The 16,136-nt window shown below is 39.1% G+C and overlaps 2 protein-coding genes across 2 annotated transcripts; both read left to right on the plus strand.

Annotated features, from left to right (window-relative positions):
* The first annotated feature begins 1,339 nt into the window (after nucleotides 1–1,339).
* LOC131981761 (uncharacterized) lies at nucleotides 1,340–7,196 on the plus strand. Its single transcript, XM_059346210.1, has 11 exons — nucleotides 1,340–1,438; nucleotides 1,820–1,877; nucleotides 2,691–2,705; nucleotides 2,806–2,936; nucleotides 3,020–3,155; nucleotides 3,557–3,841; nucleotides 4,033–4,371; nucleotides 4,589–4,770; nucleotides 5,829–5,930; nucleotides 6,033–6,131; nucleotides 6,211–7,196. Exons 2-11 carry the CDS (start codon nucleotides 1,826–1,828, stop codon nucleotides 6,436–6,438), a joined length of 1,569 nt encoding a protein of 522 aa, XP_059202193.1. The 5' UTR covers nucleotides 1,340–1,438; nucleotides 1,820–1,825; the 3' UTR covers nucleotides 6,439–7,196.
* Nucleotides 7,197–9,504: 2,308 nt separating this feature from the next.
* On the plus strand, nucleotides 9,505–15,883 carry prpf19 (pre-mRNA processing factor 19). The gene is made up of 16 exons (XM_059346935.1): nucleotides 9,505–9,679; nucleotides 9,853–10,002; nucleotides 11,130–11,206; nucleotides 11,472–11,613; nucleotides 11,792–11,865; nucleotides 11,967–12,032; nucleotides 12,144–12,185; nucleotides 12,291–12,365; nucleotides 12,997–13,072; nucleotides 13,194–13,303; nucleotides 13,426–13,581; nucleotides 13,662–13,731; nucleotides 13,828–14,001; nucleotides 14,213–14,295; nucleotides 14,901–15,006; nucleotides 15,093–15,883. Exons 1-16 carry the CDS (start codon nucleotides 9,661–9,663, stop codon nucleotides 15,188–15,190), a joined length of 1,518 nt encoding a protein of 505 aa, XP_059202918.1. The 5' UTR covers nucleotides 9,505–9,660; the 3' UTR covers nucleotides 15,191–15,883.
* Nucleotides 15,884–16,136: the final 253 nt, after the last annotated feature.

Consider the following 16,136-nt stretch of genomic DNA (forward strand, 5'->3'; position numbering starts at 1 on the left):
TTAACCGCTATTATCCGTTATTGTTATTTATAAATAACTAGTATTGTACTGTACTGTAAAATAAAATGTAAAAAATCATAGAACACATCTCCATGGTGTATTATGCGCCGCTGTTATCAACTGAATTCAAACCTTACAAAAGTATCATTATCAAAGTACTCGTTTTGCAGAATAGACCTACTCAGACTGTAATATAAATATTTCAAATATAATATTGGATTATTATTATTGATTAATTTAATTTATGTTTGCAGCATTTAATCTAATGGTAGAGCTCATTTCCACTTATGTAGTTTAATTTATGAAAATGTCAAATCACTTTAAATTGATAATTTTTTAATGATAAATCTTGACCTGAAAAGTGACTAAAGCTGGGAGCTAAATGTAGCGGAGTGAAAAGTACTATCTATCTATCTATCTATCTATCTATCTATCTATCTATCTATCTATCTATCTATCTATCTATCTATCTATCTATCTATCTATCTATCTATCTATCTATCTATCTATCTATCTATCTATCTATCTATCTATCTATCTATCTATCTATCTATCTATCTATCTATCTATCTATCTATCTATCTATCTATGTTCTTTCACCTCTCCAGGCTGCTGAAAATCCTTAAAATTTAACATTCCAAGAAGGCAAAATTATGCCAAATGTACTGGTGCCTAGGTTGAGTTACTAACACAATATGATTAAGTAAAACGATTGATTTAAAATTTAATTTAAAGGGGTGACATGTAAAAAAGACTGGGCCCTTTTCTATGTCAATGGCATCTGAAAACTGTCAGCCTTTCCTTTCTGGGATTTTTAAAAATGTTTAATGTTTCTTTGATTTTGAAGACCAATTAAATATTTTTAGTAATAGACTACAAAAGTCTGATATACCCAAGCAGCAACACAAACAGCTTAATGTGATATCTGCTGGGAAATTCAAATCTTATTATATATATCGAATAAATGCTGTGAAATAAAAGTAGAATTGGCCTATCAGCCTAGCACTGAATGTAAATTAAAAAAAAAAATAACAACAAGCACCTCAGATTTGTTCTTAAGTGCAAGTACATTTCTTGGAAAATACATATATTTTTAAATATAAATTTGTATGTGTCGTCGTGGTTTTTTTGTATTTTTTTTTTATAAATTCCTAAGATCATTTTAGGTTTAGACTTGGCACACAGCCTGTCAGAAAGAGCCCACGTTATATCTGTGCACTCTCTAGCGCTAAAGCGTAAGTACACTCAAAGAATAACGCAAACATGTGACGAATCTTGCGCAGCAGCCGCTGAGAATACCACTTACCATCGCCATAAATAAAAGAAAGGGACCAATGCCCATGCGCGCTCTGCAGAGGACGTTGTTATCCTCTTATCCCCATCCGCACAAACATTCACAAATATCCAGCGGTGGATTTATTCTTCACACATCCTGCAGGTGAGTTCAGACTAGATGCTTCAAAGACTAGGCCTATATGATTATTTGTACATTATCAATAATTGGCGGCCTAATTGTTCGCTGCAGCGCTATAATGTTGTTTCATGGCTTGGAAACATGTTGGACACTTGAGTGGACATGACTTCAGACAGCAGAAAGGGCGTCATGGAACACTCTTACAACATTGATGCATTTTGGATGTACGTCGTATCAAATGTACCGCTCTGCAGAAACATCAGCACAGTTGTCTTTGAGCTCCCCCTTGTGTAGCTTTTTGATTGATGATTTCATGTCCCACGGTTTGTTTTCAGAGGAGCGTGGGGATGAATGACAATCTGTCCACTGTGTTTGTACATGAGACAATCTGGTCTGTCTTGACAGGTGAAGATGTCCTCCTGTGTCCTGCTCACTGCCCTCTTTGCTCTTCCTCTTGCTGTGGGTAAGTTCATGAATATAATATTGGTGACACTTTTAATTTACAGAATTTACTCAAGCACTGTACTTTACTTGAGCTTTTTCATTTTATAACACTTAACTCTTCTACTCCATTTGTGTATTAAACATTTTTAGCTGTATTTGTTTGATACATTTATTTGTAATGCAGGTTCAGATTAATAATCTGAAATATAATCAACACAGTAATTATGACTAATTATTATGGATAAAGTTGAGACTTTATTTATCCCTTGGTGACATTCACAATCTACCCAGTCTTTCTGAATTTACCAGCTTTGGTTTTGAAGTAATGTGTACATGCATCAGTAACTATGATTAAATAATATAATATACATTAACATTCTTACATTATGATATTGACTATCCTACTTAATGAGTTCTTTTACTTTTTGTTCTGAAAGCACTTGTCCCTCTTTCTTTGTCCTTCATGCCCACATCTCAAATCAACAATGATTAATATTATTGTGGGCCAGATAATCCACAGTTCATTTTCAGGGAGTTAGAGGTTAAACTGTCCATTTGAGGGTCGCAAACCAAAACAAAGTCAGGATAAAAGGTGGCATCCCCTAGAGGTGACATATAAATGGAGAGTAATAAAGGGCCCAGCACGGACCCCTGAGGCACTCCACGGGAAAAACTGGAGGTGAAGGATTAAGAAACACCTTTTAAAGTGTAATTGTAAACTCTAAAGTGGTGCCATAATTGATAGTGAAGTGATATTCCAGTTGGTGTGAGGTCTGAGCATTGTGACTAAGACGATTAACACATAATCAGATTAATTCTGCTCTCCCTGCAGGTTGGGTCGTTCTGGGTGAGTCCAAGGCCACATTTCATCACATATCATCACATATTCTTCACCTGCAAAACATATTCCCTGAATAGGATGCTGACTTTTCTGTCCACTTCTACAGGTGAAAGAGAGGAAGCCCAGATGGTTTGTTCCGGGAGGGAATTTCGTCTGCCTGTGTACTCAACATCCAGAACGGTGACTTTTACACCAGACCATGACGGGCCGAGGCGCGTCCTGCTGGACAAAACAACTGTGAGTGAAAGTGTTCCATTGCTTTTGGTTGTTTTGAGTTGTGTGCACAGATTTTTTAAAAATGATTTAATGTGCAACTGCAGGTAAAGGAGCCGCGGTTTGAGTGGACCAGAGATAAGATGCTTGTCCTCAGAGAAGTGGCTCATGATGATCAGGGACTTTACGCCATCAAACTAGCTTCTGGATTCACGTACGAGACTGTTCATTTGACTGTTTCAGGTAGAAAGGTTTCCTCTTTTTTTTTAATGAAATCCATCAAAGTTTTTTACAATGCGTCACCAATGCATCTTTTTGATTGGCTGAAACTGATGTAGAAATGCTACATTACAAGAAGTGCTGTCATAAAATCAGATTTTCATAAGGCAATTATTATGATCAAAAGAATTCGAGATTTACGGTGATTATAGAAAAAAAAGCAACGTTTCAGTTTATTTGAATGAACAGAACAATATTTACCTCTGATATGTACTTAGTTGAAGTAGCATACACTCTAAAGGGAAACAGTGTGACGCTAACTTCTGGCCTATAAAGATACGTCATGCCTTCAGCACTTTAATTTCCACCACTCTGATCATTCTCTCCACCTCTCTGTCACCCCTCACTCCTTTGTCCTGCTTCAGAATGCATTAAGTCCTACCACAGAAACTATGGGGAGAACTTTGAGCACAGCATTCCTGAGAATGGCTCTCTACTGGAGTTTTCTCCCCGGGGTGCTCCACCTGAGGCCATGCCAGTTGTGCTGTGGAACCGGACAAACCCTGAGACCAGCGAAGTGGGCCGGGGCCGGCTGCTGAGGAACGGGAAGGTCTGGGTGGCTGAGAGAGTGACGCAAGCAGACCAAGGCAACTACACTGTGCGAGACGGCAGGGGGAAGGTCCTGTCCCGCAGCACCCTCACTGTCCGCGGTGAGCAGTGACCGAAGATGAGAGGATGACTTTTCGGGAGCTGAGTGATTAATTTCTTTAACTTTAGGATCCTGTCAGCTATAACATTTATATTTTATCTTTCTTTTCCCACCTGACACCCTCTCATACCGTCGCATTTCCTTCATTCTGCACTCCTGTCTTTGTGTTCATGACCCCACATGTGGGTGCAGGGCACTCCTTCAATGTCACCCGCTTCACCAAGGAGTCTCTAAACCTGCCCCTCTTTCTTCCTGTCCTTCATGCCCATCTCATATTCACCCCCACCCGATACCCTGATGAATCCTCCCTGGGCCCCTTTGACCCCAAGCCCCCCCGTGGCCCTGTGCAGCTGATCCGTGAGGGCCATATAACGGACCATGACATGCGCTACAGGGGCCTCATCTCTCTGGGCAGAAACGGCACCGTCAACGAGGTCGTTATCGGGAGGCTGACCTCAAGGCATGATGGGGTGTACGAAATCAGAGATGGAGATGGCAACCTGGTGTCTTCCACCTGGTTGCAGGTGATTGGTGAGTGACAGCATGCATTCATGCACAATATGTAGTTTTCTGCCGCTAAGAGTCTCTTAATCAAAACAATAACAAAATACAGAGTTTTTACAGCCTTTAGTACCTGTAGTCATCTTCGCCAAGTAAGGATTCTTTCAGTTTTTGGTTTGCATCTGAATTCTTCGCTTCCTCGCATTCATTCTGATAACCGTCTCGTCTCTGTGTCTTCACTCTCTAGAAAAGGGAGGCAGATGGCGAGCACTCCTCAAATCTATCACTGTCCCTTCTGGGATGTTTGTGTCACTGGCTGGTTTCATCCTGTTCATGAAGCGATACCCAAACTGCAGCCTTTCGCAGATCATCACCGGCCTCAGAGCAAACCGCACGCCACCAACAAACCCGCCAAGGGTCAACATCCAGGTGAGGAAATCAGGAGAACCTGGTTAGTGGCTCTTCTGTAGCTGATAGCTGTTTGGATATCCGAATGTATGTATGAAGTCTAATAATAATAATAATAATAATAATGATGACGATTATAATAATAATAATTACCTTTTTAAGGACACAAAAAGGTCATTATTAGAGACACTGAGAAGGTATATAGCATACTAAATAAAAACAGACAATATACAAAAATACATAAGCAATTTTATATCAAAGAGACAGAAATCTACAAATACACCCACATACAAACCGGAGCGCCTGGAGCTCCTCAGTCTATATTTGTAACTTCTTGTCATGTTCTAAAAATAAATCTGGTCTTGGCTCCTTTTAGTGTTTTAGCAGTTATATGAAACATTGCCATTTTACTTTTTCCCCAATTAATATTTTATTTTATTCTATCTCAGCATCTCACACAGTGCAGTATATTGCACTATTACACATTTTAACACATCAGATTGTCTTTATGGGGTTCCCTGTTGTTTTCACATTTTTTCTGGTTATTAATACATTAAAAAAATCTAAGAAAAAGAAAACTAGAGCTCCATCCAATAAAGAATCCAGTTGAGACAAAATCGATCGTGTGTGCTATGTGGGGAGTTTACAGGGAACAGATTAAATAACCATATGGCATTAACAGACAGGGCCATTGCCGGAGTCTAACACTTTATAAATATACGCTTTCTGAGCTTTATTGCATATGTGAATTAATCCATCTCCTAAAGCTTCCATATCAAGCCTCTTGATTCCATTTGATCAAGCAGTCTGAGACCTTCTTTTGCTCAAATGCTGATTTTAATTGGAACAGACATGCAACTAAAACAAACAGAGAGATAGAATAAATAATAAACCTGTATAAACTAGTTGATAATATGCAGATGCACCCATACTGTGTTCATGCTCCACATAGGAGAGGTAGTGAGGTGTATCGCCCTGGGGCCCACTGTCATGATAACGCATCAAATCGGTTTTGAGACTGTCATCAAACCAAGTGGCAGCGCTGACCTTTATGTGTCTCTGTGTGTTTGTCTGCGCAGGACTACAGCCAGCCCAGCCCTCAGCCCTCAGGATACTACAGTCACTCTCAGCAGCCTGGAACACCAAGAAAATGGACCCCGAGAGCCAGTCCTACTCATAGCGTAAGACAGAATTAAATGAGTCAGCAGCTTTTACCTCTTGCCAACACTATTGTATGCGTACATGTACCATATTTGTTTGTGTGCTGCCTTTTGCTTTTCCAGAGTTACAGTCCAGTTAGGGTGGGAACTCCGAGAGCTGAGAACCAGGAAGCAAGAAGATTATCCGCCAGGAGCTCCCCTCACCATAATGCAGCTACTGAGGTAACACTACACTCCAGCTGTGAGTATTTTTATGTCGCAGACTGATTTTTTTTTACAATTTATTTTAATACCTTCCTAGCAGGACCAATCTCAGAACCATGAAGAGGAGAGAAGGATTTCCTTTTCCATGCCTGGGGCTTCAGACTGCCTCCACTCTTCTGAGGACTGTGTTCAATTCCAGATCAAGAAGGATGGAGATAAACAAAAGTGGAGCAAATCACAAGGATACTTTTCCGAGCTGCCACTAGACACGGACACCTCTGAAAGCTGCAGTGTTTACACCTCAGAGAAACTGAACTTCTTATAAAACGGAAAGAGTTGGAGCTGAGGGAAGAAGTCATGAAGAAAACTACAGTACTGGATTCTCATGTGGAGAAATCTGTTTTGGAAAAGAATGACCTCACCTGTGCCTTTTGCATCCTAGCCTAGTTTAAATAGTTTGGTATCAATATTGCATGTAATTTTTCCATGTACATTTCTGAAGCATATGTTGAGCATTAGCCTTTCTGTCTCATATTACACATTTCTTGACACTGTTGATGATGCATCTGAAATCTCCTGCTGTTACCTACCTCCAGACCCTCAGGACCAGAAAGATCTGCACTGTATTTGCCGAGTGTTGGTACGAGTGTGTTTGTGATGTGATCTCTAGGGCTATGTAGAAATTAGAGTTGTGATACAGATGTTTGCAAAAGGGAATTCTTCAGTACTGTACAGTAATATGGAGTTAGTTGACCTGTTTTTCTCCATCCATCATGTTACCAATCTCTTAATGCAACAATTAATCATCAAGTTAAGTGTCTGCTCTGCTGTTCGGTGATATTTTGCAATGATATTGTGTATTTGCCCTTGAGGTACTTGTAGTGATATCTATGTGAAATGTAACATGTTCCACCAAATATTGCAATAGCCTATTAATCTATGAATATTGTGTACAGGATAATATCTTATCACCTAATCTTTCAAGTGACAAAAGAAGTTGGGCTAACCTTAATTATAACCCTTAAAGTATTTTTGGACTATTAAAATGTAATGTCTTAAATAATAAAATAAATAAAATATATCTTTAACACAGACATTTTAGATTTTTTTCTCTCCAATATACTGTATGATTGGCATTAACTAAGAATTATATTAATGAAATATTAACCTGGTGTTTTTTATGAATTGTAAAGGTGTCAGGAAGGCCACATTTTTTTTTATTTCATGGGACTTTTATTTCATAATGGCTATTTTTATTTCCATGTTTTTATATTCAAATCAATGGGGCAGAGTTAGAATAAGATGAGTTTAAGATGAATTTTTTTTATCCCACAGTGGGGAAAGTCAGTCGCTACAGCAGCTTAAGATACAGAAGTTACAAAAGATATAAAAACTAGGACTGCAAGCAGTACTGAACAGGCCCTCGCAGTACACGCGTGTCGGGGCATGCTGCCGTCAGGGTGTGTGCGTTACAGGGGCCAGTCTATACCACCCCTATGAATTTCATTGCCTTAAGTGTTATAGTGTGGCCACGATACCAAATATGAAATTAGACTGCCACCACAGTAACACCTAGGGGCCAATCAATAAAACCTTAAAGGGTTATCCTCAGGAGGGCATTGACAATTAATGTTACCAAGTTTTGTATGATAATGCACAAACTATCCCTTTAATCCTCATACAGTTTCTGAAGGAGGACTCTTAACTGATATGTATAAGTTAGAAGAGGCAGGTAGCAATGGTGGAAAGTAACTATGTACATTTACTCAAGTACTGGACTTAAAGTAAAATTTTGAGGTACTTTATGTACATTTTATGTAACTTTATACTTCTACTCCACTACATTTTGAGACATATATTGTACTTTTTATTCCTCTACATTTAATTTAATTTAATTTAATTTTTTTCTTTTTTTTTTAATTTATTTTATTTATTTTTATTACTTTTTCTGCGTTTCTGCGCATGCGCGGCCTTTCCGGCTTATGCGCATGCGCGACTTTTTCGCTTCTGCGCGAAAAAGCCGCGCATGCGCATAAGCGGGAGAAACGCCGCGCATGCGTAGAAACGCAGAAAGGCCACGCATGCGCTGAAGCACAGTAGAGCCGCGCATGCGCAGAAGCCGGAAAGGCCGCGCAGAAACGCAGAAAAAAATAATAATAAAAAATAAATAAAATAAAATAAAAAAATAAATAGAAAAATAAAAAAACAAAAATAGAAAAAATAAAATAAAATAAAGAAAAATAAATAAATGTAAAAAAAAAGGTAAAGAAAAAAGTAAAGAGTAAAAAGTAAAAAAGACAGTGGTGGAAGAAGTGTTCAGATCCTTTACTTCAGTAAAAGTACTAATACCACACTGTGAAATGACTCCACTCCGCTCATTTTAACTACCTAATAAACTTTTAAGTGGTTTAATTTATAAAAATGGGTAATCATTTTAAATGTATCATGTTTTTCATTTTAAATCTTGACCTGAAAAGTAACTAAAGCTGTCAGCTAAATGTAGAGGAATAAAAAGTACAATATAAGTCTCAAAATGTAGTGGAGTAGAAGTATAAAGTTACATAAAATGTACATAAAAGTACCTCAAAATTTTACTTTAAGTCCAGTACTTGAGTAAATGTACATAGTTACTTTCCACCATTGCTACCTGCCTCTTCTAACTTGTACATATCAGTGAAGAGTCCTCCTTCAGACACTGTATGAGGATTAAAGGGACAGTGTGTGCATTATTATACAAAACTTGGTACAATTATTGTCAATGCCCTCCTGAGGATAACCCTTTAAGGTTTTATTGATCGGCCCCTAGGTGGCACTGTGGTGGCAGTCTAATTTCATATTTGGTACCGTGGCCACACTATAACACAAATTCATAGAGGTGGTATAGACTGGCCCCTGTAACGTACACACCCCGACGGCAACCTCTCATTGAAAAATAAAAACTCAGTCAACCAAATAGTAAAGTGGTCTAGCAGACTGATTGGTGAGCCACAGCTCAACGTGGAGACCTTGTACACAAAACAATTACAGCGCATTACTGGTTCAATTTTAAATGACAGTTCCCATCCATTGCACACAGAGTTTCAGCTCCTCCCCTCTGGGCATAGGTTTACAATCCCTAGGTGCCTGCTCGGGCCCTAATAAAACAATAAGACATTATATACATCCATAAATAGACATACATACATTATATATAAAAAACATACTTACATGGCTGTCACAGATGTATTTATTTCATAGTCGTATTTATTTCATTATTATACACAGTTTATTATTCCTGTAACGTTAATGCTGACTTGTATGGCACCCGTTGATGAGAGCAATGGTGTCTGTCCGGCGGCAGGGGGCAGTGGAGCGCCTCTGAGTCTGTGAGGCCGAAAGAAAGCGTCGAAGAAGAAGAAGCCCGTTTGTAGCGGCAATGAAAGGACAGCGTGCCACTTTAAATTTGAGCAAAACATAAGGAAAGTGTATATTACCGGTCATAACTATCAAAGCATAGGACGAGAATAATTGATTTTCCAGAAGCGACTCTGAGGACTCATTTGGGAAGATGTCTTTGGTTTGTGCAAGTAAGTGAAGTTGAATTCATTGAGATGACGGAGGCAGTGTGGCACCGCGCTAATGCTACTAGCTAATGTAGCTAACGCTAGCGGCCACGCAGTGCCGCCTTCTTCTTTTCATAGTTCATCTGGTCCTGGTTGTGATTGTGGTTCGTACTAATCTGTAACTTTACGATATGCAGTCTCCAACGAGGTGCCGGAGCACCCGTGTGTCTCCCCGGTGTCGAACCAGGTGTTTGAGCGCAGACTGATCGAGAAGTACATCGCAGAGAATGGGACCGACCCGATGAACGGACAGCCGCTGTCTGAGGAGCAGCTCGTAGATATCAAAGGTAAAACTACTGCGAGATCCACACTCACTTCATTAGCTAATGATACAGCTAGCTTAAACTAGTGCAGTTTATCCACGGGGTATCACAGGGTGCTATTCAACTTCAACACAAACTATCCTAACCACTCCTGAAATTATGAATGAACACCTTTCTAGAGCAAACCCGGACATTACAGCCTGCGTAAAGGAAGCTGGGATTCATTGCTGGGTTGTTGTATGAAAATGCATTCGCAAGGTGGCAACTGAGAGAAGGCTTTAGTTATATCACATTTTATGTTTTTTGTAACTTATTAGCTAATTTTGGGAGATGTGCTGGGGATTGCAACAAATTATTTTCATCAATGTCGGGATTCTTTTCCCAGCAAAGCCTTATAAAATGTAATTGTTTTGTCACCAAGTGTTCGTTAGTTTACCACCTTTCCCTTATGCATTCATTTTGGAGGAGACATGACTTGTGCAAATGGGGTAACTGAATTATTGTTTACTTTGCACAAGACCTCTACCAGGGCAGGCAAATATCAGCAAAATCTTATATCCCGATATAGGTAATTTTATAGCTGTGATGTTTTATATCACGATATATCTTGTTTTCTGGTAATTTGAGAAATAATCCATATAAAAATGGCATATGTTGTTTGTGACATATTCCATGTAAGCAGAAATACATCTCTATGGCTTGCTTTTTTCCCTCACCCTCCCATCCGTTTAGTCTCATTAAATGATGAAAATGCCGTCACAAGTCCCTGAGGCCTCACACGGTCTGATATCATATTCCATGTTGCATCCAACCAGCATTTTAAAACTCAAGTATTTAGTGTACTGTCTTGTAAGAAAAAAAAAAGAACTCTTTACAACTGAGCAGCTAAAAGTAGAGAATATTTGTTATTTTTTGCTTCAAAAATAATTTATCAATATCTGTCAGTTAATTTTTTGGTTGACTGGCCAATTGTTTTAGCTGTGGCTATGTTTAAACAAAGATATAGGTAAACATTAGTTTGTACTCCCGTCAATATAAATAAACAGATTTCCCAAATGTAGAGTCCTGTATGACTGGTCTTGTCTATCCTGCAGCAAGTCTAATTTAAACTCAAATGAGCACTGTTTTTTTATTTATTTTTTTTATTTTAGTGTCCCATCCTATTAGACCAAAGGCTCCATCAGCAACGAGCATTCCTGCCATTCTCAAGTCCCTTCAAGATGAGTGGGTGAGTATTGTTAACCATGACAAGTTGGCAAAGGAGAAATGATTAATGTGACTTTTTCTTTCAAAACCTTTTTTTTAATGGTAGAAAAAGCCAAATGTATCATATATTTTGAAAGACAGTTGCTTTAGTAGAGCCAAGTTGATAATTTGCAAAAGTGTCAGTATTATAAAACAAGCTTCGAGCTGCCTTTTACTCCTTTTCTTTCATTTTTAGATGATTAGAATAGTTCCTTCATCATTTTCTTTTTTCCTCCTTTCTGTTTTAGGATGCTGTAATGCTTCACAGCTTCACCCTGCGGCAACAGCTGCAGACTACTCGCCAAGAACTGTCACACGCCCTGTACCAACATGATGCCGCCTGCAGAGTCATCGCTCGACTCACCAAAGAGGTTACTGCTGCGAGAGAAGGTGGGTTTGACAGCAGTTTGTGTGCCCTCTATTGTAGGACACAATTCCACCTGTAAAGCAAATGGAACGGCTTATAAACAATCAAGTCTTTCCAGAATCTGCTCCACACCAACATAGACTCATAGATAATATAATATTGTGGGAGCATGTTTTTATAACATGGTCTTTTGTTTTGCAGCTCTCGCCACGCTCAAACCCCAGGCTGGTTTGGTTGCTCCTCAGGCGGTCCCTGCCTCTCAGCCAGCGGCAGCAGTGAGTGATTTCCTTTTAATTATAGTCAATAAGATGTTGGACTGATATGCTCAGCATAATCTTTTGCCGTACTTCCTCCTAACATCTCTTCTGTATCACAGGGTGCTGGTGGAGAGCCCATGGAGATTAGTGAACAGGTTGGAATGACTCCAGAGATCATCCAGAAGGTAAGATGTATATTTTTGTTTTATCTACATTAGTCTTTATTTGGATTTAAACTTTCCATTTCAATTAGCAGCTCTAAAATGTGTTTCAATATGCCTCTTTTCTGTTTGCAGCTCCAAGACAAAGCTACCATCCTCACTACAGAAAGAAAGAAGGTGTTGTATTGCCCTTTCGTTCAGCTAACATGTTCTACCACAAGTCTATAACTGTTGTGGTACAATTGAATAAACACTTGCACTCCTTTTACTCTACCTTTCCAGAGAGGAAAAACTGTCCCAGAGGAGCTTGTTAGAGCTGAGGATCTCAGCAAATACCGCCAAGTGGCCTCCCATGCTGTAAGTGTGGATTTCTGTCTTTTTCAGTATGAATTTCCTTTTTTTCCAGGGCTTTTTTTGTTTTTGTTCAGAGCTGCATCAAATTGTGTGATTTGAATTCTAAATCAAAATTTAAATGCTGCACTTTTTCGTCCATGTATATTCATTCTGTTTGAAGCAAGTATTTCTGCACAGTTGCAGAAAAAGAATAGATTCAAAAGGCAAAACTTATTGAAGAAAGATAAATGAGTAATTTCTAAAATTTGCATGTTTTTGTCTTGCTCACTTTTCTACTTCAGTTAATTGTTTTGTTGGCATTCCACAAAACAGCATTTCACTGCATTCAAAAAACTGTTGGCTCTCTCGCTTGGTGCACACAGAGGCATGCACCTGTATGGAGCGGTCAAGCAGCAAACTAAAAGCATAAAAGCAAACTGACGACTTACATTAATTTAAGAATGTTGAATTATGACTAAAAAGATTAAATCTGATTTCATAAATAAGATTACTAAAATTTAAAAACCTCAATATAACATTTGACTTTAAATAAAATGACTTTCGGTACATGTACATTTTATTTACTTAAAATCAGAGAGCTGTTTCATTGACTTGATGTACATGGTGTCAACATGTGTCTCTTTGATGGCTTCAGGGTCTTCACAGTGCCAGTGTCCCTGGTATCCTGGCTCTGGATCTGTGTCCCTCAGACACCAACAAAGTTCTCACCGGTACTGATTTCATCCAATACTCTGCTGCATCTTTCAGTTTCAGAAGTTTTTGTGATGAGTTAACGCACTACAAGGCCTTTTGTCTGCTTTTATTTTATATCACCCATCTCGTATTCTTCAGGTGGAGCTGATAAAAACGTGGTGGTGTTTGACAAGAACGAGGAACAAATTGTGGCGACACTTAAGGGCCACACCAAGAAGGTCACTTCTGTCATTTACCATCCGTCCCAGGTAACTTTCTTTGTTTCAACCAGTCAAATCTTTATCCAACAGGCTAATCCTGTGACTGCTGTCTTCATTATTGTTCCGATCTATGTTGAGTATGATGTGCTGTTGTGTCCCTCTCCCTCCAGAACGTGGTCTTCTCTGCATCTCCAGACAACACCATCCGTGTGTGGTCCGTCACCGGAGGCAACTGTGTCCAGGTGGTGCGTGCCCACGAGGCCGGTGTCACTGGACTCTCTCTGCATGCTACTGGGGACTACCTGCTCAGCTCCTCGGAGGATCAGGTGTGTGAACTGACAGAAAATACAAGTGATTGATTTACTGGTTAACCTCGCTAACTTTGTTTTTCCTCCTTCTCCTGCAGTACTGGGCCTTTTCTGATATCCAGACTGGTCGGGTCCTCACCAAAGTTACTGATGAAAGTGCTGGCTGTGGTAAGTGCCTCTGTGTGAACTTGTGTGTGTGTGTGTAGCTTTTTGAACAAAAATCCTCCTGTTACAGGTGGTAATGTTTCTGTCTGCCCTCTACAGCTCTCACCTGTGCTCAGTTCCACCCTGATGGTCTCATTTTTGGCACTGGCACGGCTGATTCCCAAATCAAGATCTGGGATCTGAAGGAGCGCACCAACGTGGCCAACTTCCCCGGCCACTCTGGTCCCGTCACCTCCATTGCTTTCTCTGAGAATGGATACTATCTGGCCACAGGTTAGAAATACTAAGAGCACTTTTACGTAACTGCTGCTAAACTTCTACGTGCAAAAGCGCTACATAGGGTTGCAAAGTTGCAGGAAAAAAACATATATCCTTCTTAAAATCCAACTGGCATCTTCAGCCATTGTTTTTGCACTAAAGGGATCTGGAACTGTATATTGTTTGTTTTACTACCCTAACACTGATCTCTGGTGCTGTGCTCCAGGTGCCCAGGATAGCTCTCTGAAACTGTGGGATCTGAGGAAACTGAAGAACTTCAAGACAATCACTCTGGACAACAACTATGAGGTAAGGAATTGCGGTTATTTGACATTTTGGGAATTGTTTTGTTGCCTGAAAAGATTGATTTGGCTCTGCTTTTCAATGCATCGTGCAATCATTATCTCCTCATAGCTCCTAATTTATATTATTAGGGCAGGATCAACTTCTAAGCTTTAGAAAAACATAAAACTCAAACTTTTAGTAAAAGTCTCAAGCTGAAAGGCATGTCGTTTTTATTGAATGAATTATTTGCTTTATTAAATCCGAAACATTCTTTCAAATCGACAGTTCTAGTGTTAAGAATATGAAGCTAGAGCCACCGTGTAATTAGCTTTTTTTCAAAGCTTAGCATTAAAACTTGACTGTAGATGTCTTGTGTGTTTTTACTCTAAACGGGACCACAATTTAGCAAATGAACATTGTACTATAATGAAGAAGCCTTGAAACTTAAGACAATAAACTCATTAGGAAAATATTTACTGAGAAGGGTGATTTTCCCAGACTTTTATACTATCTGATTTATTTTTGCAACCAGTGGAGCTGCCTGCGTCTGGCTGCCAATCTTGTGTTATCGATCCTCTGTGCTTCTGGTTCTCATTCCTACTTCCTTGGTTTTTTTTTTTCTGTTAAAGGTGAAGTCCCTCGTGTTTGACCAGAGTGGTACCTACCTGGCGGTGGGAGGGTCTGACATCCGTGTCTACATCTGCAAACAGTGGTCTGAGGTCCTCAACTTCACAGGTGAGTGTGGGGAAAATACTGTTTACAAATGTTTATCAGGTATGCATGTCATATATCTAATCTATCTTTTGCCTTTCTAATTATAGACCACTCAGGACTAGTGACCGGCGTGGCTTTTGGAGAGAACGCTCAGTTCCTGACCTCCGCAGGAATGGACAGAAGTCTCAAATTTTATAGTTTGTAGAAAAGGATACTTTCAGGACAACTGGAGGAGGATATAATGGTTTCTGTGTCTGAGCAGCCACAATCGTGGACACAGATTTTTAGAAAGTGAAGAAAAAATCACCGCTAACTTTGCTTCATTAGTGTGTTAGTCCTTATGTCCACGGATGAAAGTGTCTGCTATATTAAACCACAGCAGCATGGTTAGGATAACATGTTTGTCGGCATTGTAAGTCTAAAATGTAAATGATGTGAAATGAGATGCAGAAGCCAGTGAAATATTCCTGTCTGATTTGCCAGCGATTATGATTTTGCTGTAGTATTTTCTTTTTTTGTGTGTGAGGGTCTGAAGTTGTTGTAATACAACTCCAAAGTGTTGTAGTACACTGTTGGGGACTATAATTGGTGTGGCAACAGTATGATTTGCATCTTTATGTAGACCTTCTTTATTCCAGTATATTTAGGGAAAGCTGAAAATACATCTGTATTGATGTACAGCTAAGCAGAAAATGAACAGGTGTGAGATTCATGTTCCTCTGTGAAAAAAAGTCTTGTTTAATCTCCCTTCACTTTCATTTCTTGTTTCATTTTGTTCCTTTTAAACTTGTCTCTCTCCCCCCCTCCCCCCTTAATTGTATATTTCTCATGACTTGCTATTTTATCTGTTGCAACTCTGCCCCTTTTACAGTAAAATAAAATATCTTTTGTATGGCCATTCATCTGTCTGTCAGATCAAGATAAAGATCACAGTTGGAGCCTCTGCAGGAATTCAAATGATTTAATTTAAAAAATGGAAAACAAAATGAGACAAACCCGTATCAGTACATTTACACATAATGTCAGAGTTTTTGATATGGATCATATAATTGTTTAAAAACGTAAAGGTCATAGATTTTTTAAAAAAAAAGTGCTATATCATCTGCATCCATTAATACAGAAATAATAGGCCTGCATAGTTGTATAATATA

This window comes from Centropristis striata, chromosome 12, assembly GCF_030273125.1.
Source record: "Centropristis striata isolate RG_2023a ecotype Rhode Island chromosome 12, C.striata_1.0, whole genome shotgun sequence".
NCBI classification, from domain to species: Eukaryota; Metazoa; Chordata; class Actinopteri; order Perciformes; family Serranidae; genus Centropristis; species Centropristis striata.

Coding starts and splice junctions, on each gene's coding strand:
- LOC131981761 (XM_059346210.1), top strand. CDS start 1,826: ATGTCCTCCTGTGTCCTGCTCACTGCCCTCTTTGCTCTTCCTCTTGCT. Junction 3,842..4,032: donor CAGCACCCTCACTGTCCGCG/GTGAGCAGTGAC, acceptor ATGTGGGTGCAG/GGCACTCCTTCAATGTCACC. Junction 6,132..6,210: donor ACCATAATGCAGCTACTGAG/GTAACACTACAC, acceptor ATACCTTCCTAG/CAGGACCAATCTCAGAACCA.
- prpf19 (XM_059346935.1), top strand. Junction 11,614..11,791: donor GGTTACTGCTGCGAGAGAAG/GTGGGTTTGACA, acceptor TTTGTTTTGCAG/CTCTCGCCACGCTCAAACCC. Junction 12,033..12,143: donor CTCCAGAGATCATCCAGAAG/GTAAGATGTATA, acceptor TTCTGTTTGCAG/CTCCAAGACAAAGCTACCAT.